Here is a 25,277-nt window from a genome sequence, read left to right as displayed (position 1 = left end):
CAGGGTGCTCTTGAGTGCAAGGGTCCATCTCTGACTCATGTTCAACCCAGTGTCCACCAGGACTCCAGATCTGCAAAGTTCTTGTCCACCCAGGTGCCCCCTGAGCCTGTACAGGTGCATGGTGGTGTTCCTACCCAGCGGCAGAACTTGCATTTCCTTTTGCTGAACTTCATGAAGTCCTTTTTTTTTTTTTTTTTGCCAGGAAAAGTTGGACCAAGGGATCCTCGAGGTCCCTTCCAAGTTGTTATTCTCTAATTTTGAGATAATTCCCTGTCTGCCTGTTTTCCAGCCTGCTGAGGTTCCCCTGAGTGGCAGCACAACTCATCTGGTCTGTCAGCTACTCCCCCTGGTTTTGTGTTCTCTTCAAACCTGCTGTGGGTGTGCAGGGGTACATTCTGACAGCACTTCCTAGGGGTTTTTTATACTTAATGTATTCTTTAAGTAATTTTGATGTGCCACTTTCACACATGCAAAGAAACTAATCTGACCTCTCTGAAACCTTGTCTTCTGACATAGCACAGATATAATAGAGGTGACCAGCAGGTTTTGAGCTGTCAGTTCAACCTCAGAAGCATTTCTCTGCTCTTCAGGCACTGGACACACATCTAGCCTTTAAAGAGATATCTCAGACAGGTGAAAGATACCTTTCTAAAGGCTTCTGCTTCATGTGATGCCTGCAGAAGTTTCTTATCATCTCTGACTTACTGAAAGCTAAATGTCTCCAAGTCACAGGCTCTCTGCTTTGTAATCTCAATACTGAAAAAAAAAAAAAAAAAAAAAAAAAAAAAAGGAAGAAAGAAAAAAAAGGGTTTTTTGTTTTTTTGGGGTTTTGTTTTGTTTTGTTTTGTTTTGTTTTGTTTTGTTTTGTTTTGTTTTGTTTTGTTTTTTTTTAAATTGGAGAAGGCTCTGCACTGCTTTGCCAGTGTCCCTGGCCGTGTCCCTGCTTGCCCGAGTGGCCATCCAGCAACCGGCGCAAAGTCCAAGGATTCGCCACAGCAGCATCTGCGTTTTGCAAGCAGCAGAGCTGGTCCTGGTCCCAGAGCAGGGCAGCGCTGTGCCCGCCTTTCCCAGCACAAGGGCCGCGCCGTGTGCCGCTGGCAGGGCCGCTCGGAGCGGTCCGGTCGGTGCCCCGGAGCGCGGCCATGCCGGGAGCGGGGCCGGGACGCGCCGGGACGGGCGGAGCAGCTGCCGGGAGCGGGGCCGGGACGGGACGGGACGGGCGGAGCAGCTGCCGGGAGCGGGGCCGGGACGGGACGGGCGGCGAGCGGGCGAAATGGATCTGGCCGTGCTCCTGGCAGCGCTCCTGGGACTGCTCGTTGTCAAGGCTCTTTTGTTTCAGCGCAGAAACGCGAGCTCCCCTCCTTGCATCAGGAGCTGGATCCCCTGGATTGGAGCCGCGTTTCAGTTCGGGAAAGCTCCCCTGGAGTTTATAGAGCAAGCCAGGAAGAAGGTAATGCGTGTGCTGGCGTGCCTGCCGTGGGTGCGTGCTCAGGGTGGCTGCCTGCGAGGGGAAAGGCAACCACGCACTTCTGCGTTCAGTTCTGCCCTTTCCTGTCACCTTTTGTAACATTTAAATGGTGAAGAATCGGCTTAGTCCCACCAGCATGGCTGAGCTGTGCATCCGATCCAGGCACGATCTCTGTGCTGTGACCATCCTGCTTGGACCTCTGCCGTTTTGCTTTTGCAGTCTGGCTGTGTGTTAATCTTAGTTTCAGATAATGTGGAAAGCCCTGTGCCAAGTGCTGGGACCAGGAAAAGACTTATTTGCGTGCTTGAAGTTAGGTGAGATTTTTGAGCACCAGCTGGTGTCCCTCAACATTATAGCTACACAGACATGCTTGGCAGACAAAGTTTTCTGTCCTAAAAAAAATCTTAACTAAACACGGGGGTCAGGATTTACCCCCTGGACTTGAATTACTTTTTCTGTGTCTGTCAGACATAAAGAGATCAAATTCTTAATTTCTAAATATTTAATAACTGACATAAACCCTAGCTTTCCACTTTTATTCAGGGATTATATCACCTGCTACTACAGTGTCATCAGCCTTGAGTGTTCCATGCTGAAGGATCACACAGCCCACTACTTCCAAAAACTAGCTAAAAATGAAACCACTGTAACATCCTGAAATTAAAAAAAAACAAACGCACCAATAAATACTGGATGTTTAAAAGTTGCTTTCTCATTTTGAACTGCTAGATTTCATATTTGTATTTCTTTTTGTATTGTTATAAACTCATAGTGTTAAAGCAGAGGATTAAATCTGATCTTTGAGAACAACAAGAGCTGTCAGTCTTGTATTAAAGCACATTGGGTGTATTGTGGGGTAAGCTCAGAGGTATGATCTGCAGTTTTTTGCCATCTCTGTGCTTGACAGGCCAATTTTAATTTTATAGTACTGTGTGTTTCCTGTAGCTTTCATCTGTGCAAATGCACACTTATTGACTCTGGGTTAATTAATTCTGGTGCTCATTTGTCTGGAGACCCTCTGCTGACACATCTGCACACACCAGAAACTCCTGAAGGACTTTATAAACCTCTGGTTTAGGGACAGAAACTAAAACAAGAAACATTTTCAATAGGTGAAAACTCAAAGCAAAGAAGGAAGAGAAGACCTTCTTACATCTCTCCCTTTACTATGTTTGCTGGTAGGACCTTTCCTTTGACATTTAGCCCATCAGCTCCTTGTGACCTCTCCCTGTGGCCCCCTGGGCCAAGAGGGATGTCTCCATCCATCCCTCCCAGGCTGGCCACCTGCCTGCAGCACCATCACCTGACAGTCTCCCTGACTCTGAGGAAGGCCACTTGTTTGTTGTCTCCTTCCTCTCCTTAAACCCTCCTCAGGCATTGAAAGTCTCCCTCCCCTCCCACCTCCCACGCTGGCACGCTGTGCTGAGGCCAGGAAAAATAAGTCTTTTCCTGCCTGTTCCCTTTTAAAAAAGAGTAGGCACTGTTGCAGAGTACAGCCAAACAAAACACTTGCTGCTGCCAAAGGGGTCATTAACAGGCACTACAGGGCTTGCGAAATACATCTGCAAGAATTCCAGGCTCCTTGATATTCCATAACAGGGTTAAGTGTCCTTAGTGTGAGCAAGCTGCCCTCATAAAAGGTGTTGCAGAAACAGGCATTAGGCAGTGTGAAACCTCTTCATCTCTGCAAGGTCTTTATCTTCAGGGGAGACTAGTGCAGTGAGAAATTTCCTCCCCTAATAATCCTTCAGACTGTCAAAGTGACATCTCTTTCTTAATTTTTCTTTCTTAATTCCTTTCTTCCTTAATTCCTTTCGTGTGTATCATCCACTGTTTTTTTCTCTCAAGTCCTGGGTAACACAGTAAAGTTCCACTGCTTCCAGCTTGCCCTTTGCTTGGAGTTTGCTGCTTCTATTTTCCTCCCACAGAAGAACACGTGGGTTGGAATAATTGTCTCCTTTTCCCCTTGTGTCGTCAGTGGGACTAAGAAAAGAAAGTTCCCTTGCTCTAATGAAATATTTAATCTCTTTTCTAATAAAAGTTACCACCTCTTCCTCCTAAAGCTGCCTGGTGAGAGAAGTTTTGCAGCAGTCTGGAATGGGAAGGGGGAATTACCAGAACTACCATGCAACATAAAATGCAGGGTGGGCTGCTTAATGAGGGGTTCAAAGGATGTGAACCCATCCCCACTTTGCCTCACAAACGTGGTAAGAGTTAGTAAGAAATTTCAAATTCTTCTCATCAGTTTGCTAATTAAGCAAACAGGAAAAGTTCAGTTAAACTCAAGAGATTGTTGTGCACTGTTATAGGGACCTGTGGGATCCATACATCCCTCTCAGAGAGTGTTGATTTGGGAGTGTTGATGTGTCCCAGGACTCTCAGCCTTTCTGTGTGTGGCTGGGGGAGGGATGGCTCGCTGGGTTACACTGCTATGGACAGTGGAGGAGAGCAGGCTGGAGAAGGCTTCTGGGGGAGCATTTCCATTGGCAGTGTCCACAGCTGAGTCACTGAAGTCTGTGACTGGTCCCAGGTGTAGAAGACCAAAATGCTGCAGTCCCTGAGCTAGGGAGGGGACATGGCATTGACCCTGTGTGTGGATACCCAAGGGAGAGGAAACGCACCCAGTGCTCCCAGCAGGGCTCTTGGTGCAATGCAGCTGCCTCAGCTGACAGTGGCTGCTCCCTGTCAGTGCCCCTGGGGAATATGATTATTTTTCTGATTTCCTTTGGGATTGTGGAGAACGTCCTTCTGAAGTTTTTATTTCACTGGAGTGTCACTTCCCTTAGGCTTGAATCTGCCTCTCACCGTGTCACTGAAGTGTTTCCCAATCGTTGGAAAAAAATTAGCTGTCATGGGTGAAAGCAGTAATTCCTAAGAGGATTTTTATTTTTCTTTTTATATCTCTCTATGTTGTGAGGTCTCCTTAAAAGCTGTTCCAGAGCAGCAACCTGGGTGCAGTGCTGGCAGCAGAGTCTTCACTCATTGGTACCTTTCCATAACACAAGTGCAGAACTGCCCCACAGCTCCTTTCCAGGAGCTGATTTTATTGCAGTGTAACATGAATGTAATTACACATTTTGACAGATGAACAGTCTGGTTATTCAGGTGTCTGTCTGGGACAGCAGCCATTAGGAGATGCTCAGTAACAGGGTGTAAGAGGCACACCCAGGTGAGAGTATGCAGCCTTCTGCTTTTTCTTCCCAGCTCCTGGTTTAGGGATTTTCTAGGCTGGAATTTACATCCGGATGATTTGACCTAATCTCTTTTATTGCCCTGTGTATAATTTTGGCTTCACAGCAATGCACAGCAGTGAATCCATAATTTAATCATGACCCATATGAATAAAGTATTCTGTCTGATTTTAAACCATCTAACTCCTAATCTCAAGCCCATTAGCTTTTACTTTATGAGAAACTGAGAATAATGATTATCTTTTCCTCTTTTCCTGGGATCTAAATCCACTTAATCTCCTTTTATTGAAATATTCATGCATGTTGTGCATCCCTTTGACTTTGACTAGCTCAGAATATCCTGCTGAGGTGGAATGGGCAGAAACACAAATTAAATTGAAGATGCAGGCACAGGATGAGTTTAGGTGTTTGTTACCCTTTTTCCTCTCCTTTCCTAGCAAACAAGAGCTCCAGATTAATTACAAAATTATTTGGTTTGGAAGGAACCTTAGAGATCATCTCATTCTAGCCCATCTGCCATGACAGGGACATCTTCCACTATCCCAGGTTGCTCAGAGCCCCATCCAGCTGCTCTTGAACACTTCCAGGGACGGGGCATCCACACCTTCTATGGGCAATCTGTGCCAGGGCCTGACCACCCTCACAGTAGAGAATTTCTCCCTAATATCCAATGCAAACCTACTTGCCTTCTGTTTAAAGCCATTTATTAGCACTTGCACAATAGATTTTGGAGTAATTTCAGTGTGTCATTATTCTAAGCCTTCTTCGGTGACATTTCTAGGTCTTCTTATTGTTTAGACTCAAATGACTCCAGATCATGAACAAACTTTTAGTTCTTCTTTCAAAGAATGAATTAGAAGAACTTCTAACCCTGCACAACCTTATGTCTCCCTAAAAGCTGTACTGGGCTCTTTCTCAGTACATCATTTTTATCCACTACTAATCCCAATCTTTAATAAAGCTTACTATAATTTTTTGAATACCAAAATGACTTTTTGAGGCTTCCCGGGTCCTTCTGGCACCAGGTTTGCCTGTTCATCCTCCTGTTGCTAAGGATGATTTAACAGTTCACAGTAGGGAGTCCTACAACTTCTTATTTTAATTCCTCTAGAGTTCTGAATGGAAATATTTATCACTTTTTTACCTAGAACTTGTTTAAGTCCATTCTGCTCAATACTTCCTTCAAACCAAGGTATCAGTCCATCACTCTCAGTGAAAGGCTCCAGGGTGGAACTTGTCTTACACTGATGCAATCTCTAACTCAGACTCCTTCCCAGTTGGTTTTCTTACACCCTGAGTATTTATCTGGCTCAGCAGCACACTGGGAGACTTCCTGCATCTGGCATGCTTGGAAAAGTCTTTATTGCTGGGGAGGCAGATTGCCTTTGTTTGATTTGCAAACATTTTAAATAATTTAATTTTTCACAGCATTTATCAAATGTTATATTTATTTGAACACAAAAGTCTGCTTTCTGAAAGATTTGTATTTGAATATCTGCCATCACAGTGTTGCTCTGTGAGGCTGATTTATTTTGGAGAAGTCATCTGTGGAGCTTTCATATTTTAGTTTTGTAAATATTGGTCTAATTTTAATGATTCTAAATAGATTGCAGGAAGTTGGATGAGATTCAAACCTAGATTGTTTGTTGGGTGTTTGTAGTTACTAAGATGGTCACTGGACACAGAGTCAGTGCTGTCAGTGGAGTCCAAGGGCAGTTCAGCTCCCACCAAAAACAGGTGTGCAGGGGATGGTCTGGTGATTGGTTTTTAGGATCCCCTGAGTGCCCAGACTTGATTTCTGTTGTCTGTTTTGGCAGCTCAGACACCTTGATCACATATAATCACGTAAAATAAAGTCTACCAATCTTTAATTGAGTGTGACCTTAATTGAATAATTATTATTGCAGGTTGCTATTAGTTAAAATTTAATTTTATTTTAAAATTAGTTTAACTACATTTTAATGCTAATTTAAAATTTTTAAAATCTAATTTTTAAGCACAATACAAATTCACTGATTTTTATGCAGAATGATGATGAGAATATGGACATCAAAAAGCAGTCTTAGAAATTTAGCTAATATAGAGTCACAGAATCACAGATTGGTCTGTGTTGGAAGGGGCCTTAAAGCTCATCTTGTTCCACCTCCTGCCATGGGCAGGGACAAATTCCAGTGGACAGGTTCTCAAAGCCTCATCCAACCTGGTCTTGAGCACTTGTTATTAAAACAATATTTTATTTATTATCAGCCAGACAGTTTGAACTATCGTTCTGTCTTTAATAATTTGCAGTTGAAGGACAAGTTGAATCAAAATTCAACTGATGCCAGGAGGAATCTTTTCCTTGGCTTCAAAGGGCTTTTGATGAAGGAGGATTTACACTACAGACACTGACAGCAAAATAAATGGTTAAAGTCAGTGGCACAAACAATGTGAGCAAGGTAGAATGATCTTTTTATGCCCACATCTGATAGGCAGGAGATACTGCACATTTGTTTAATAGTTTAGACTATTTACAAATATCAGGGATCATTTTAACAATGTAGGAACTCAGAACTGAATGCCTATTGCTGAAAGTTTCATGAGGGCTCTAGGATATTAGATTAAGAGAAGAAAGAATGATTTATGGCATCAAAAACCTTCCTTGAATGTCAGTCAATCTGTTCTGCTCAAAGCTTGTTAACTATTTTGATATTAGTCTCTACAATAAAGGAATTGGTATGAAAGGAAAGGAAAGGAAAGGAAAGGAAAGGAAAGGAAAGGAAAGGAAAGGAAAGGAAAGGAAAGGAAAGGAAAGGAAAGGAAAGGAAAGGAAAGGAAAGGAAAGGAAAGGAAAGGAAAGGAAAGGAAAGGAAAGGAAAGGAAAGGAAAGGAAAGGAAAGGAAAGGAAAGGAAAGGAAAGGAATCTGAAATATTAAAAATATGTAGGAGGGTGGAGTTTTTGCTAAAACATTGTAGACTGAAATAGTAGGATTATGGATTTTTACAGTACTGGTGCTTTGCTGTGGCAGTCAAGGAATGCAGTAGGTAATCCATCCATCCCTTGTGTTCTCTAAATCCACAAAAGTTGTATTGTTTGAACTGCAATGTAATTCAAATATAAAGTGTTAATTTCAAAGAAGGAGTCGCTTCTACTCTGCAAGAGGTCAGGCAGGCACATACTACCTTCCCTTCTGGTCATAAGTCTGCAAATTTGGTCTGGTTCATGTTCATCTTTCTGCAGTTCTGAGTCAAGGTGTGCAGGGAGCAGGAATGACCAGGCCCTCCCTCCTGACCTTTCAGCATCACTGAAGTTGTGCTGGGGCTCCTGCAAAATGTGTAACAGTGTACTGACAGGAAATCTTTGTTTGTTCCAGCATGGACCTGTGTTCACAATATTTGCTCTGGGAAAGCGGTTCACTTTTGTGACTGAGGAAGAAGGAACTGAAGCATTTTTTAAATCTGAAGACCTAAATTTTGAACAGGCAGTACAACAAGCTGTCAAGAATGCAGGTAACTGAGTCTTGTCTCTTTTATAAAGGAAACCAGGAACAGTAAATCCCAAGCAAAAGCCTGTTGGCTTTTTGATCATGCCTTAAATGCTTATTTTAATCCATGACCGTGCTATGAAATGGTGAAATTCAATTTGATGACCCAGTACTGTAAACCAACTGAGGGATTTGGATTCAGTCTCAAGGAATAAGAAGTTTCTGATCCAGGGACTGTAATTACTTTTACCATCCAGCAGCCCCAGTTTGAGATCAGGTCCTTTGCTGAGGCTGGACACCCCACCAGCATGTACCTAAGGGCAATTGTAGGTAATCCTATCACTTCACTGGAAAATCAGCTTGCAGCAACAATTAGCTGCTACAAAGTAGTACAACAGTCACTAGAGAAGGAAGAGGTGTTTATGAGGATGTACTACTACAGCATGGAGACACAAACTATTTTTCTCTTGGGTTGAATTATTTTTCATTCAGTTTTGTGGTACATCTGCACATCCCACTGGGGGAAAATCTCTGGATTGTTGGTTCTGGCACTGAAGCTTCATGAGGTAGGAGGATGTTACACAGACTGGGAGAAGCAGGGTCATTACCAAAATCTTTACATAGTTACATGAAAACTTCCAGGGAATTTCACTTCAGGAAAATGAGGGTTAAGGCATTTAAATTAGAGTCAAAAGTTATGTGTAAAAATGTTCACTCTGTCTTTCAGTGAAAAATCTACTTTCCAAAACGTTTCTGTTTTGTTTTGTATTTAGTCTCTGTTCCTGCAGAAGCATTTTATCAGAACCATGGTAATCTCTACAGCATGATGAAGGGGAAAATGAGTCCCTCTAATCTGCACATGTTCTCAGGCAGTTTGTGTAAGGAGCTCCATGAGCACATGGCTCACCTGGGCACGGAGGGCACAGGTGACCTCAATGACCTGGTAAGGTAAGGGAGTTCTGCAGCACATCTCTTAACTCAGGGGTGTCCTATGTGGGAGAGAAATATTCCTGTAAAGCAACTGGGGATCAGTCTTACAAAAGTTTTGTCAGGATGCTCATCACAGCTTCATGGTTTCATGTGGCTCAGAGAGTGGGCAGACTTTCATGTAAAGGTCTTTCTCTCAGTTAGGAGAAGCATCTGAATTGCCTGTTTGGAAGAAAAAAGAAAACACAGCATGTTCCAACTAACCCTGTTACCCAAAACCTTCACATATTTATAAAGAACTTAGGAACAGACAAGATGCTCGACCTTCTGCAGGTTGAGAACTTCTTGTTTGAGCCAAGCTTAACTGAGACCCTCTGCAAGTGACTTGGCTGCCAGAACTTCACATTAAAAAAAATAGTTTCATGTGACAGCAACAAAGCTTTTAACTCCTTCTTTTTCCTGATTATCTGGAACAACACATATATCTTGTCTGTCCCTCTGTACTACAAGTTGAATATTCATGGAATCACAGAGTGGTTTGGGTTGGAAGGAACTTAAAGATCCTCTCATACTATTCCCTGCCATGGGCAGGAATACCTTCCACTAGAGCAGGTTACTCAGAGACCCATTCAGCCTGGCATTGAAGACTCCCAGGGATGGGGACAGATGCTGCCTTTGGTTTGGACCTGTTTCTAACACCTCACATTCAGATGGTCTTTTGCTGCCTTTTTTCTGTATAATATAGTAAGAGACAGCTGTTACTGCAGTTAAATCACTTGACACCTCTCACTGCAGTTACTGCAATTTGGATTAACTGGAGGAAAATGTGGGGGAGAGGGGCTTTGAAATCTGGTAGGGGGTAAAAGTATTGGAATGCAACATTCTGAGTAATTGTTATTTAGCTGCCTCAGAATAAAATCCATAGAGCCACCAGATGGCCCCCTCTTCCTAATTATCAAAAAATCAGAAAAGTGTGTGCTATTCCCTGAAATACTCATTTAGCAGCATCTGGGACACAAGAGTTTCTTGGAGTACAGGAAAAGGGTCTGAGGAGGGAGCTCAGAGTTTGCAGGATAACAGAGGAGCAAGCACAAAAGAGTGAGATGAAAAGAAACCAAAAAAGCATTATCTACCCAGGAAAGCTGCAGCCAGAGGAAGGATGTTTCAGGATGTTTGGTCCAGAGGTGTTTGTGCAATGCCCAGAAGGTTCACGTGGGTCAGCCTGAAATGAGAGGGTTGGTTAATGGGGAGAAGAGGACCTTGGTGGCCAGAGCCTTTCTGCTCCTATTTAAGTGACCAAACCCTAACTAGTGAAGTTCAGCCATATGTAGAAAACCAGCCTGGGGTCTTTGTATCTCCTGCCTCTGTTTAAAATCTGAAATAAGTGTGTGGGTGAGGTGTGAGCCTTGTGCCAGTCCTTCCATACTGGTGTGACCCTTGAGTCCCACAGCTTCCAGAACTGGCAATCCAGCGCCGCATCCTGGTCTAAAACTGCTGCAACAGCTTCCCTGTGGCCCCTGAGTCTTGGGCATCTTGTCCTTGCAGGCATGTCATGTATCCAGCAGTGGTGAACACCCTGTTTGGGAAGGGCATCTGCCCAACCAGTCCGAGTGAAATCAAGGAGTTTGAAGAGCATTTCCAGAAGTACGACGAGGACTTTGAATACGCTTCTCAGATGCCCGAGTGCTTCCTGAGGTAAAGGGGCAGAGATGGTGATTGTGGTGTACTCACTGCAGTATCAGCCATGGCAGACATTCCCCCTGGAGGATGATGCCCAGTTTTTATTGATGGTGTGCCCTCAGGTGAAGCAGGCTTTTACCTAAATGCTTCAAAAAAGTTCTGACCTTGTAGTGTGAATTTTCCTGGTATAAAGCAGAAACAACCTGGCTTAGGTGAGCAGAATGCAGCTTGGACCTGTCAGGGAGCAGCAGAATGGGGTAAATGACAAAGGCCTGAGCCTAAATGTGAGTCCCAGGCTCAGGGGACCTCCAGTGAGGTGTGTCTCTGCTCTTTTCCACACTTAGCTGTTTTCCCAATACCAATCCCAGGTTACATGGCTGCTCTGTCACAGAATTTAACTTGTGTAGAGACACCTAAACCTGAAGGAGGTGCTTACAGACACTGTCAGTGCTCTCAGGGCCATCACTGCACCTTTAGCACCTCAAAATACCTTCAGAAAGAATTGAGTATGCTCTAAAAAAATGACATTATTTTCTTCAAGAGGATCATTCTTGAAGAATGAAGAAATCTTGAAGGTTGGCCTAAGCAGTCTGTCCAAATCAACAATGAAACCTGTAATAAAAAGGTATGAAAATGTAGGAGTGTTGCAGTCCCAGGTCCTGGCTGCAAGAGGAGGTCTGGCCAAGGTGAAGGCCTTGGACATGCTGTTCCTCATGCTAGTCATCACTTCTGTCAGTCAGACTGACACTTGGCTCTTCATCAGCTGACTGCTGCCCAGGGGCTTTTGGAAAACAACCCAAGGAGAGCTTCTCATAGAAAAGGAAATTTTGGTTTGTGCCTCCTCAGTTAAGTGCTTCTTGTTTGTTGCTTTTCTTTACAGGAACTGGTCTAAATCCAAAAAATGGCTTCTAAAATTATTTGAGAAAGTAGTGTTGGATGCTGAGAGGACCAACCCTTCAGAGACTGCATCCAAGGTAAACATCCGAGGCTAGGAAATAAGATGACTTTGTTGTATATTCTGACTGAAGCAATGGAGGGCAGGAATTACTTCAACACTGGAAGAAATAACTCAAATATGTCAGCTTTTATAGCTGTACCCAAGTGTTCCAGTATTTCTGTCACCTGGAGTAGGACAGACCCGTAACTTTGACTCCTCTTCCTCCATTTAGTTTATTTCAAGCAATTCTGAGAATTAACATCTTCCCCTGGGGAATTTTAAGGCAAGGGTTCAGAGCTATGACCCATCCCCAGCCTGCAGTACCACGCTGCAGTGAGCAGCTGAAAGAGGTGAGAGAAAGACCCTTCAGTTGTTTCATTGAGGGCTCTGTGCTGTGAAACTTCAAAACCTGACATGTGCTATTTATAAACCCTGGTGTAGAGTGAGCAGATCCTTCAACAGCTAGACTGGTAGAAAATAGCAGATTACTGGATTGGGAGCCAAGTACCCTAAATATTCATTGTGTCAAAGCTGAGATAAGTTGTTCCCCTGGTTGTTCTCCTTAGCTGTGGCAGGAATTCTGCCGATAGGGCTGACAAACGTGACAGCAGACTGGCCTGGGAATTCTGATCTACCAAATGGTTGTAGAACAGGTCATTTAAACAAAACAGGTTTTATTTAGACTTCAAAAGCTTTACATACTGCAATTTCTTTAATAAAACAAACCAGATTTGCAGAAAGAAAGAGAAGGCTGGAGTGGAGCTGGTGGGAGGTAAGAAGGTGCAGGAAGTAGGAAGCAAAACTTGGTGTCTTAGATTGGATGGGAATTTGGAAAAAAAAACAGCCATTTTTTATTCAAGGTCAGCCTTTCCCCCTCTGAAAAGCAGGCAGGAGTCTTTGCCTCAAGTGCATGGTTGCCCTGCATTTAAGGAAGTACTATAAGCAAAAGCTGATCCTAGAGCATTACGCAGTTGCTATAGTTTCAAATAATATCAACCCATGGAAGTCACTGCTTAGGTCACCAAGAAAGTACCTGAAACTCGAGAGTTTGCTGATGTATCAGACCACCTCTTTATAACAAGCACCTTTTTGGCATGAACAGAGAGGACATTTTCTTCATTTTCATTCATTCAACTGGCTCATTCCCATTTTCAGGTTCTTTAAAGCAGAGGTGTAGAATAGGGATTAGAATAGACTTTTTCCATTCTTCCACATACAAGCAACAATGGGAAGTGAGGGAACCAAATCCTCTAAAACTTTAAGGAAATGGAGAGCAGTGAAGGTATTCAGGAGGGATTCATATGATGCACTGAGTTCTCCTGGCCCTCTGCCTATGTGAGTCTCACTTTCTCTTAATAGCTGTCATTTTCACATTGTGCCTTCCAAAAAAGCCATGATTAAAATTACTTCTCTTTGAGAAACTAGTCCTTGGGTTCTAGTAAGTCCTGCCCCAAAATACATTTAAATATATTCTTGGAAATACAGATTATTTTCTTATATTTTTAACAGACGCTTCTACAACATCTTCTGGATAACTTGCAGGGAAAACATCTAGGTCCCAATTATGGTCTCCTGATGCTCTGGGCTGCACAAGCAAATGCTGTGCCTGTAAGTACATCAGCTACAGAAACACCTTCTCCCTCTCCTGTTCCAAAGCCTGGATTTGGGAAGGAAAGGCTTTGAAGCAGAGGTCACACCATGGATTCCAAAGAAGGGATTATCACGCCCACATGCATCACTACAAATATACCCAGGCTGCAATGTCACAGAAGCAATGACAAGAAAAGCTCTTCTTGTATTTTTCCTAAATTATGTTGTCCCTTGTCATAACATTTCAGCAACATAAGCCTCACAGCTATTAAGATCACAGTCTTAAGCTGTGAAGAGCATTTAACTCTGTTTTGAAGCACAGTGGCTGTATTATAGAAAAGACTATTTCAGATACCCTGGTGTTACCAATTGTAAAGAATATCTAAAGCATTATACAGAGTAACTTCATTTGTGTGTAAACACTCAAGTGATTTTGTCTCTCTCATTTTTGGGGGATCTGCTGTACAAATGTCAGTGAAAGCAAAGCAATAGTTTGATTCTAGAGCTTTTAGGTTTTGTCTGTTAGAAAAAGATTTGCTGGATTAATGATACTGATATAAGTATGCTAACAAGCCAAATATATCTAACATAGCTTAGGCTGACCAAAGACATTTATAGGAATTTCTCAGATGAAAAATCCATAGCAGCAAAAACATCCTTTATTTACCATGACTACTAAGCTCTTTCCAGCACAGTTATGTCCATTACAGATGTGATTTAGAAAAACATGATAGTGAGTTATTTTTATATGTTCCCCTAACGGATATATCTATGTTTTTTGGAGATTGGATATTACTGCAGTTTAGCCTAAGGGAAATTCATCCATTTCAGTGAGGTTTCTGTGGATTCACGTGTTGGCATAAGTGGGAGGCATAGCCTGCTGTCTGTTATCAGGATAACTGACATTCCTTCCACAACACTTACTTCTGTAATATTCAGCTGTAAATAGACATACAGATATTTTTCTGTTTCTCAGAATAGTCATAACCACTGTTCTGGGGAGTGGAATGACGAAAGAAAAGGCCTTTCACCTTCCAAGGGCATTTTTTACAAGCACTTTAAACCCTTTTATCTGAAACAATTCAGTTATCCCTTCTTAGCCCATGGAGCGAAGCCACAGTGTCCAAGTGCTGTACAGGAAAGCTAAACTACAAGATTTGCTTTGCAGAAGGAGGGCTGCATCCATGTCAGTCTGTTTGGGAAATAAAAGTCAGAGTTTCATCCCTTACCAGCACAGATGGCCCATGACCAGATCTGTGTGCAGGCTGCTCTCCCGCTAGCTCAGCAAGAGGAGAGAGACTCCTGGCAGTGCTGCCAGTCCTTCTGGTTTCATCCTGCTTAAGAGGATTTTCTCCTTTCCTAAATTTCTTGATTTTCAACTTCATTGCATAATCAGTTAGCAAATTATTTCTAAAGGGGATATACTACTCCTTGTTTTGCTGTTAATTAAAACTTTTCCTGCCCATTTCAGTGTGACTCACTATGACAATACCCTGCAAATTATTTAACCTCATTTCTGCAAATGCTAGTATGAATTTATTTCTTTTTTTTTCATTCCTGCAGCTAAAACTAATCATGCACAATGATTTAGTAGTTCATTTAACACCTAGTTATTTGAAAATAAAGGATTCTGTGTTTCAAAGCTTAAGGCCAAAGCTATATAATGTTCACTAAAGATAAGTACCCAGCAGATGACTAGACATAATCTCCCAGGAGCTGAGCCTTTAGATATGGATTTACCCAGGAAGCACAGCTCCCCATGCATCTGAGCTACAACAGGCACATAAAAAAAAATGCAAATGTTTTCACCTGCCTCTCTGATTTGCTGAAAAGATACTGTCATTCTATTCCATGTCTCTAAATTCAAGGATTTCCATCTCTGTTTAGGTTGCATTTTGGACCCTTGCTTTCATACTCTCTAATCCTGCCATATACAAGAAAGTCATGGAAGACCTGGCTTCTGTTTTTGGCAAAGCAGGTAATAAATCTGATTTTGTCCTTCTGAAGCTGGAAGTGATTTATCCTGTGTTGGACCAGCACTGGGCACACTTGGTCAGTGGCTGGGAACAGTGAGTGTGTGCTAAGGGTGCTACTGATAGCATGGAGTCCAGCTCTCAGGTCTTTACTCAGTATATACTCAAGATGTATTTTTAAGCAAAAATACCTCTGATGTTAGCAGAAAGAAGCTAGGAAAAGATTAGTGTGTGTTTGTTTCTTCATTCCTGCCATTTTAACTTAGATTTGTATTTCCCAGTCTTGTGTTTTTCCAGGCACCTATGATAGGGTCAGATGAGATCATTCAGTTCAGGTGCTTTTCGTGGTGTGCTGTTCACCAGAGTTGCAGCTATTAATGGACAAAACAGGCTAGGAACTGTTCTCTTTTCTGTCATCAGAAGCAAATTTTTCCAGCATGGTTCACCCCCCATGAGTAACCTCTTTCCCTCAAAAAGCAGTCACATATTGGGAGCAGCCATTCCCATATGCAGTCCCTTGGACCAGAGTTAAATTTTCACAGAAGACTTTTTGTTGACATGGGTCAAAACTGTATCAAGAGACATGGCAGTAATTAACCAAAAAAGAAAATCCACAAAGCCTTTCTCCTGGCCTTGTCTCATTTGCTAATGTTAACAGAGCCCAAGAGCTCAGCCATGACACATTCTTGTCTTGGTGCTTACAGTCCCTGAGAATTGCATGCAGTGTCCTATGAAAGCACAGAAAAACTCTGAAGACTTTTAACTCCCAACATGGCTTTGTTTGGCCCCTTCTGTCTAACTCCATTTATGCACCTACTTTAGAGTTATTGAATTATGTTTTGTGGCTTTTCTTAAATTTCACTGATTTATGGTCCATTTATTTACTTTGAAATATAAAGACAAACAATGGGCATAAACAATGCCTTGAATCTTGAAGTATTTCATCCACAGTCCTAAAGCAAGACATGCCAGCCTGTATCAAAACAAGTATGAAGTGTAATTTTTACATGCAATCTTCTTTCTCATGCCATAACAGGTAAAGATAAACTGGAAGTCTCTGAGGAGGATCTGAAGAAGATCCCTTTCATTAAATGGTGCACTTTGGAAGCCATACGGTTGAGGTCTCCAGGTGCAATCACCAAGAAAGTCATAAACCCAATTAGAATTAAGGTGAGGTTTGGTTGTGGGGTTTTTTTTTCCCCAAAGGATGCTGATTTGTCTGGAAATGGTCCTCCCAATAGATCTGGGTAAAATTACAGTGATAGAGATATTCCCCAGCCTCACATATATATTCTTTTTAATAGGTTTATTCATCATCATTAATTTACGAGTGGTTTGGATTCTCCAGCTCACAGTCTTGCCTTCAGTTATGAATTGATTTAAGACTGAATTGAATTGAATTGAATTGAACTAGATACTGATGGCATATAAAAGAGGAATCAGATACAAGCATAGTAGAAGGAACCACATTTTAGTAACTGATAAGACTCCTTTTTGTCCCCTTCACTACCATTTAGAAGGGAGGTGTCAGCATTCAGGAATCTGGCAAAGAAATGTTTGGGAAAAACCCACACTCTTAAAGAATCAGTGCTCATGACTATTTGAGATTACTGATCAAATTACTAATATCTACTGTCACAGAAGGCTTTCTTTAAATTTCTTTGCATTGAAGGAAATGTTTAACAGAATATTTAGAAACAACAAAACAGCTCATATGGTAAATCAAGAAGCAGGAAAGACAGAAATTATGCTTTTGATCTTTTGATACCGAAAAGAACCCAAATTAGAACACAAATAATTTTTCCACCTTCCCCACTGGTTAGGTTTTATGGAAAAAAATGGCAACAGCAAGAAGAAACTTCAAACATGTAATATAGCCACCATGTCTTTATCATCTTCACTTGCCTTTTCTTAGCATCTTCTGCTGATGGAAGAGAAGTACCAAGGAGGGACTATTGTGTGAGATTTTTAGCTCCTTTCTTAGAGATTTTTCTTCTTTTCAGAATTTCACCATCCCTGCAGGTGACATGCTGATGTTGTCACCATATTGGTTGCACCGGAATCCAAAATACTTTCCTGACCCAGAAATGTTCAAACCTGTAAGTTGTCACTCTTAGTGTGGATATTTTCCTGTCTTTTCTCCCCTTCACTTATTTATTTTACAATAAAAGCACATGGACAAATGTGCTTAAATCTGGCTGGAGAATGGCCTTGAATACAGAGAAGATGTGCACATAAAGGAGGAGCCTGTAGGAATAAAAAAGACTTTTAAATTCAGTTCCAGGTAACTACTTTAATATCTCTTTGAAACTGACCTTATCACTCTCTGCAACTTCCTGAAAGGAGATTGCAGCCAGGTGGGGGGGTCAATCTTTTCTCTCAAGGGACAACTGATAGGATGAGGGGAACCAGCCTTAAATTGTGCCAGGGAAGGTTTAGATTGGATGTAAGGAAACATTTCTTTGCTGAAAGATCTCTTGACCAAAGTCAGGTACTGGAAGAGGCTGCCCAGGAAAATGGAGGGGATCACATCCCTGGGGGGATTTAAAAGATGTGTAAGTGTGACACCTGGGGGTGTGGTTTAGTGGTGGATTGGCTGTGCTGGGTTAATGTTCTTAAACATCTTTTCCAACCTAACCAATTACGTGATTCCAAGTATTCTTCTCTCCCTGTTGGATGATTTCTCGTAGGTATTATCTCTGCTAATTCAGTAGTTAATCTAGTTTCTTGATTATTATTCCACTGCAGGTGGCTGTGTGGGCAGGCTTGTAACTGCTCTTTTTAGCACCATCCAATATAGAACAGTTTGTCTTTTTTATAGAAATACATCAAGGAGTAATTTAAACAAAACTTCCCTTCTAGCTCTCTCTTCCCAATTTGAAATCCCTTTTAACAATTCCTGCTTCTTTGAAATCTGAAGCTGAAACTGATGCAGCAGCTTATTTTTTTAGTAACTTTATATCTAAAGAGCAAGTTAGCTTGTTTTTTAGAAACTCTCTGTTTTTTTCAAGAGGAATAGATGAGTACCCCTTGGACATTGTCATTCCAAATGGATGACCTTGCTTCATCACCACTGAGATTTTTTTTCTTTCTTGGATTTTGGGTTTTGATGCTGACAGGTTTCTTCCTCAGAAAGCTCAAAACAGCCCTAGCTGAAAAAACCCCTAATATAGATAAATACAAGATTGTGTCTTCTCTGGGACAGCTTCATCAGAGGAGTTCACCACCAGAAGCTTGACAAGGTGTTACTTGGCAGAGTAGCACTGAGTTTGTGGAGGCTGGTACAGTTTGTCACCCAGCAGTCATGAGATTTGCTTCTCTCAGTGTCACCCACCAAATCTTCAGCCCATTTTGCCTTGCTTCTTATGTTGTCCCTTTCCTCTCAAAGCAATTTAGGATGGAGCAGGAATCCCTTTGGGTACAGACAAGCTGTTTTTTGTGGAGAATCATTCATCTTCTCACACACTGGCTTACACCAGTTAAAGCTCATAGACCTTGCATTTGTCTGTGCAGCGTGTCTTAGAAATGTTTTTTTTTGTGCAAGGTGTGTGAGCTATTTGTGTCATGACACAATTTTTTGGCTGAGGCTTCTCAGTCCTGGTTGAACATTTGCAGTTATAGATATATATAAAAGGAAAAGATTGCATTTTAATAGCTCAAGATGCAGGATTTAGGAAGTGGGGAGGTATAGGGGGCATAGGGGTAATTTTGAAAACTTCTCCAGCATTTTTAGGCACCCAAATGTGTTTCAAATGGGACCCTCATTTCTTTCCTTGATTTGATGTTGACTTTTGGATCCAGACTCTAATACTAACAGGTTGAATGCAAAAAAAAAAAAAAAAATGGTATTAGTGCGACTTTGTATTGAGGATTAGCTGTCCAAGGTCATTTTTAGCCTAGAGAAATAAAGTTAAGCTTTATTTATATAAGGCTGATTTGGAAAAAAAAAAGTTTCTTCCCACAGGATCGTTGGAAAGAGGCAAATTTAGAGAAGAATGCTTTCTTGGACAGCTTTGTGGCATTCGGAGGAGGGAAGCATCAGTGTCCAGGAAGGTCAGTGAAACAGCTGGGGTTTATTTATTCCCAAAGCCTGCAGAGAACAACTCTCTTGAACTGAGCTTGTCTTACTCTTGGAGATAAAGTGTTTGCTGTGCTCTTTGTCAGTCTCCTAATGTTCGGCATCACCTGCACCTTGTTTAAACTGATCTGAAAGTGGTTTCATTCCTGGAAAAGACAGGTGAAGTCACAATGAACAGGCAGAATCTGAGACCAGTGTATCAAGGGATACTGCCCCCCACCCAGGGAGGACATTCAGCCTGGCTCTGAGCCCCTGCTGAGGTTTCTTTTCATCAAGAGAGAGTTGCTCCACTTCCAAACTCACCATTTTACAGACACAGTTATTTAGGTTGCCTTCAACCAGTTCTAAACAAACCTACAGAACATTTCTCAGGTCTGAGACTCTCTTTCCATCTTCTGTGATGCCATTGGCATCTCTGCTGATCTTCAAGTGGCTCCTCTCTGAAACTGGTCTTTGCATTAGGGCACAAAGAATTGTGTAATGGCTTAAATTGCAGATCCTGTCTCACTTCACTCCTCCAGCAATGCCAGCCTTGGTACTTCCTGCATTCCTTTTGCTGTTTTCTCTGCTGTCCCTCTTCTTGGAACAAGTCCCAGGGAGCCAGCTGCTCCTCGTTCCTGTGTTCAAACATCTCTGTGCTCAACCCTCTGCCTGCAAAACCTGGGCTCCTCTGAGACAAAAGTCTCCTTAAAATCCTTTATATCAGTCCATTTACCTCGAGTTCCATGTGGAGCAAGGAATCTGGAGGGTGTTGAAGAGGATCTGCATTCTGCAATCTACACCCTATGGCAGGCTAGACATGAGTGCCAGATAAACTTTGTGAAGGCATTAAAGACATGAGCAAAATGAATAAATCTGCTTTCACTGTTTAGGCTTGCCAGAGGGAAGTGCTTGCTCACTGCTGTACCTCAGTGGCTTGTACCACATTCCTGAGCTAAATCTGAGCACAACCTCATTCCCAGCAAGGGCCACAGCAAAATTCACAAGAGGCATCTGCAGGTACAGGGAAAGCTACAAAACAATGTTTCTGAAAGCTGGTTGTTTATATATCCTGACCTATATCTTTGTTCAGGCTGTTCTCTGGACTCTGATAACATCTTTCAAATAAGTTTTTGTTTAGAAAGAAAAGTATAACATTTCTACACAGACAACAGATGGAGAATCTTTTTCTTGCTGAGAGACATAAAAGTCCTTTCAGACCCTTTGGCAGTCCACATGGTAGCACACACCTTCAGGTTCTTCAGCAACAATTGTAAAAGAATAATGTGATGGTCTTGAAAAAAAAAGAACATTAAATCAAGGGTTGTATCAAGGATTGCAGATTGCAGATTTCCTTCATATGACTGAATGAAACAATACTTCAAGTTTAAGACGCATTTGTATTTATTTCAGTACTGAGTTTATAAATTAAATACATGAAACATTTAATTTCTCCATTGCAAAAGTTCAGCATAAAATTAAAAGCTAATTTAATCAAACTGAAAGCTAGTAAATAACTTACCTGTCCAATATTTTATCAAACTGATGTGGGAAGAACTCCCAAAAAGCCATTTCTGTGCCAAATTTTTTACCTAAAAGAAAAATTTGATGTCAGTTTGACTACTTTGGTTGAAACAGTGGTTATTGCCTGTGTGATTGTGCTTGTCTTGCATGGGTATGTTGTTCCCTCAAGCACTGGGGTCCAGGGTCCTGCTGTGCAAACAGAGCTGGCACTGGAAGAACCCACCCTTGCATGGTGCTGCAGGTTTGGAGCTGGGGCTGCATCCCTGAGCTGGGCTAATAGCCATCAAAATGTGTCTGCACTGCATTCCCCTGAGCCAAGGCCACCAAAAGCTCAAGGCAATTCCAGTGTGAAATCACAGGGATAATTTGGGTCTGAAGCTGAACAACAAGGATCTTCTTTGTGCTGAAACAAACAAGGATCTTCCCACTCCAGAGCCTAAGGCAGCTCCATGTGCAGAGCCTGCTAGTTCTGCAGGAGTTACCTTGGGTCTGTGAGGCTTTTTACCTTCCCTTCACACCTGCCAGGCCAACTCCATGGGCAGTCATGCAGCGTCTTCCCTTGTGAATTCCTCCAGAGCTGTTTTATCCAGGTTTCCCAGCATTTCTCTGTAGAAGAGCAAGGTGTTATTACTTTTTTAACTGTGTGTTTAAGATGTGTGTCTAAACTCTGCAAGTGAGTAATCCCATGACCTTGCATGGGTGCACAGTGGTAAATGCAAAAAGCTCTTGTATACATCAGCATTAAAAAACAATAGCCTGGAGGATTTCACCTGCAGTTATCCAAAATCTTCTCCAGCCTAAGAAACACCTTTGAGAGAGTGTTACAGAAAAAGAAATCATGCCCTTGGGTCTCCTACCGCATCCTAATGCTGACGCATTAAATAATAACTCCCACTGTCACTGCTCTCTGATGTCACCAGGCTCCCAGCTGCATTATATAACTTTATATAGCACAATTAGTCATATGGCCTTTTCTGTGCTTGACTGCCTTCTCACTCCTAGGAAGTTATTTCAAGTTAGCAAGTGTTAAGAGAACATAAATGTTTATACAGTGGAAAAATCCATAATGATAAGGAGCTGGTTTCAAATAGGTGTCAGAGGGATACTGTCAATCCAGTGTTTCACCAGAAAGAAGGGGCAGCTGCCACATTCATGTTCCTTTTCGAATAACAAACCTGAACAAACTACAGCAGTTCTCCTATGGAAGATAAACTTTCAGGCAGAACTAAAGCACAGAGTGTAAAATGTGTCAAAGCCACCCTGTTTCTTACCTGGTGATAACACACACGTGATGGTCAGTCTGGAGGGCCAGTGTTTTCCTCCCTTTCCTTGCAGGTGGTTTGCTATCATGGAAATTCAGCTGTTTGTTGTGCTGTTCCTGTACAAGTATGAATTTGTGCTGTTGGATGCAGTGCCAAAGGAGGTAAGAGATCCATGCATTTGTGTAGCATTCCCCAACTTTATATCCTTCATTCATCAGGCTCAGCTGAACAACCATGCTCAACTGTGGTTACATAAATTTTTAGAGGAGTATTATAAAACATGTAACAACTTGATCTTTGTTTTAACTCAGAAAATTCAGAGTAATTCCAGCAATTCCAGATAGTAGGGCTGCACTGCCTATTCAACAGAATGCTTACAAGAATGTTTTGTCTCATTGTTGCCTAAAAATTGCTAAGGATTTGATAGTTTTTGCTCACAAAAACAGCAAATATGGAATGGGATCATGAATACTTTCAAGATATGGATCACATGTAACACTTGTAGTGCTCTTCCACTACATATTCAGGGGTGCAAGGTAAATGATTAGGGTAAGACTGAATGAGCAGCTGTGACACAGAAAGGTTTACCCTTAAGGGAGAATGGCACAGTCTCCACTTCATTATTTGAATATTTTGAAAGTATTCAAAACTGTGAGAGTTTCTTAAGAGCTCATGTGTCACCCTGACAGAGTGACTGGAATAATAATTAACTATGGGCTACTCAGTGACTCTGGCAAAGCCAAGAAATAATTCTTGGTATTTGGTCTTGGTTCTCTAAGACTGAAAATGCAAGAATGTTTATATCTTAATGTTAAAACACAATGGTAATTCCATTAACTGAACTAACTGAAATGTTTTTTTCTGATTTTCTTCCTTCTTCAGAGCCCTTTACATCTGGTGGGGACACAGCAGCCCATGGCACCATTACGGGTCCAGTATAAATGCCGGGAATGAAAGTTGTGCAGCACTGACCTTTCTTTGCCAGCCCACGCTGGATGGATGAACCACTGAGCTGCTTCCCAAGCCCACATCCTTAAACAGGTTCTCTGCCTGCAGAGTTCCTGATTTCAGCTTTCAATGCTGTATGCTGTGCCAAACCAGTGCAGTTGTACCTGTGCTCCTCCCCAGCTGCCCACCTCCCAGTGCTTCAATACAAGCTCCCCTGCTGCATTCATAATTTGTGGGTCAGTAATTCACAGACTTTGCAAATGTGATATACTAAACTCGCCAACCAAACATTCAGGACAAAAAGCTGCTGTGTCTGGAAATCCTGTGTGGAAGCTGTGCCAGAACCAGTGGATAAGCAGCTCCCTTGGGCCAGGTCACTGCTTCCTGCAGAGCACTCTAAACCAAGGCCAAAATGGTGCCTTGTGCTAAGAAATCACATTGGTAACAAGAAACAGCTCCTTGATGCTGGTGTGCACAAAATCCAGGACAATCTGAGCAGAGACCTCTGGATCACACATCGTGATAAACTGTGGTGACTTGTGTGTCACTGCCTGTGTGGGCAGGTGAAAGTCTGGCCTGCTCTGCCTACAACCAGTGCCAACTTCTTGCAAATAAAATGAATTTGTAATGGAAAAATTGCAAGTGTTTGGGATCTTGTTCCACTGGAGCACCTAAAATTTCTGCTGAGCTTTATTTTGCTCCACAGGATTCAGAATCGGTCCTTGCATGAATTTGCAATAAAAGTTTGACCGTGATGTTTGGCTTCCAATAAATAGTGATTGCAAGAAAAGCTGTTCCTGCTCATAAGATTGGTTGTCTAATATCTAGAAACTTTTGCTTTCCCTACCACATGAGTTATAGGACAAATTGCACAAATACAAGAATATTTAATCCTGTAAAGAATACCTAGTAAAAGTTGTTTGAAGAAGCTGACTCTGGGGTCCCTTCACTGCCCTGTTGTGGATGACAGCTCCAGGCACTCAATGTACTTTCCAAGGTGGAAAAAAACAAGGGAGGTGGATTAGTAAAGCAATGTGGTGGTCAAGTGATAGAGCTAAAAGGGGTCTTCTGCCTGGAAGTAATCCAGAAGCTTCTAGGGGAGGGAAGGACTTTCCCATGGGACAGGGTTAAATGGGCATTAAAAGGTCATCGCGATACCCTGCGCAGGAGTGGATTAAGAGTATCTAAATTATTCCTCTTCAAGTGCTTGTCCAATCTGCTTTTAAATACAGCAGTGCCAAATTTCCATGGAGGATCTGTTCTCTTACCTGACTCTCCCTGCTGTTAGAAAGCTGTCCTACAAATCAGTAGCAGGAGTCAGAGTAAGGTTTCTATTCATGCCGTTACCACAAGACTGTAAGAAGCCAAAGATTTTTAAGCCCACAGAGAAATAAAATGTATTTCAAGTTACCTTTTTTATTTCTACCTTCTGTATGAAGCCTGGATGTTGAAGGGAAAGTAGTGGAGCATCCCTCAAAAAACATCTTAGAAAATGTAGTTGTTCTTCCTCCACACGTGGCAAAGGCCAGATCTACCTGATAAATTCCAGTGTTGAAATCATGAAACAATGGTAAGAGTTGTCTTAATGAGGCAGGAAATCTGGTGTTACAAGGAATGAGAAATAAAACTCTGTTACATGTATTTTCCTTTAATAATTGTATATCAAAAAAGTATTTCAGGGGAAAAAACATAAGGAAACTAACACATTCCAGACAAATTTTTTTTTATACTTTTGAAGAGAGTTTAAACATTTTCCCTGGAATAATTAATTTCCTGTGGAAATATAAAACTCCTGAAAACATTTTGAGTTAAAATTGTTGACCTCCTGTAAGTGAATCTTCTCCAGTCAGCACAGTGAAAAGATCACCCACAGTATCAGCAGCCACCTCCCAGAATAATCACAACTTCTTTCAGGTCTTCCCTCTAATGAGCCTCCCTAAAGGCCCCTCTCAAGTCAAGTATTTCAAGTGGTCTTTGTCTTTTCTGTGCCACTGATTGTCACAGAACCCAGAAGTTTAGGCTTAGCACGTACACCTCCTCAAAATAGCTGTCTGGGGAGTAAAAGATAGTGCTGTGGCCATTGAGAGGTGGGCTAAAAATAATGCCTTCCCCTCAAAAAGAAATTAATTTTAAGGCCCTTGCTCTGTGCTGGGCTTAGGCACTGTGCCAAGCAAAACTCGACTTAAGCATGTGTTTTGCCTTAAACAAACACTTAAAATGGATCTGGGGAGTAAGAATGGATTTTGATTTAAGCAC

At 41.9% G+C, this 25,277-nt stretch overlaps 1 protein-coding gene across 2 annotated transcripts; it reads left to right on the top strand.

Moving 5' to 3' along the window:
- The first annotated feature begins 1,185 nt into the window (after positions 1-1,185).
- Positions 1,186-23,954, top strand: LOC130250722 (24-hydroxycholesterol 7-alpha-hydroxylase). Of its 2 annotated transcripts, XM_056486726.1 has the most exons (12): positions 1,186-1,450; positions 8,013-8,148; positions 8,897-9,071; positions 10,596-10,745; positions 11,611-11,704; positions 13,177-13,275; positions 15,145-15,235; positions 16,267-16,400; positions 17,234-17,329; positions 19,195-19,283; positions 22,147-22,234; positions 22,956-23,954. In XM_056486726.1, the coding sequence occupies exons 1-12, from the start codon at positions 1,274-1,276 to the stop codon at positions 23,025-23,027; spliced, it is 1,401 nt and encodes a 466-aa protein (XP_056342701.1). In that variant the 5' UTR covers positions 1,186-1,273; the 3' UTR covers positions 23,028-23,954. The 2 variants fall into 2 exon arrangements, with proteins under 2 accessions (XP_056342701.1, XP_056342702.1); XM_056486727.1 differs by lacking the exon at positions 22,956-23,954 and having other exon boundaries at positions 1,206-1,450; positions 19,182-19,283; positions 22,147-22,229.
- Positions 23,955-25,277: the final 1,323 nt, after the last annotated feature.

This window comes from Oenanthe melanoleuca, chromosome 3 (genome assembly GCF_029582105.1).
Source record: "Oenanthe melanoleuca isolate GR-GAL-2019-014 chromosome 3, OMel1.0, whole genome shotgun sequence".
Taxonomy (NCBI): Eukaryota; Metazoa; Chordata; class Aves; order Passeriformes; family Muscicapidae; genus Oenanthe; species Oenanthe melanoleuca.
Note: the sequence above shows the minus strand (reverse complement) of the source record. Positions and strands in the feature narration are given on the sequence as shown.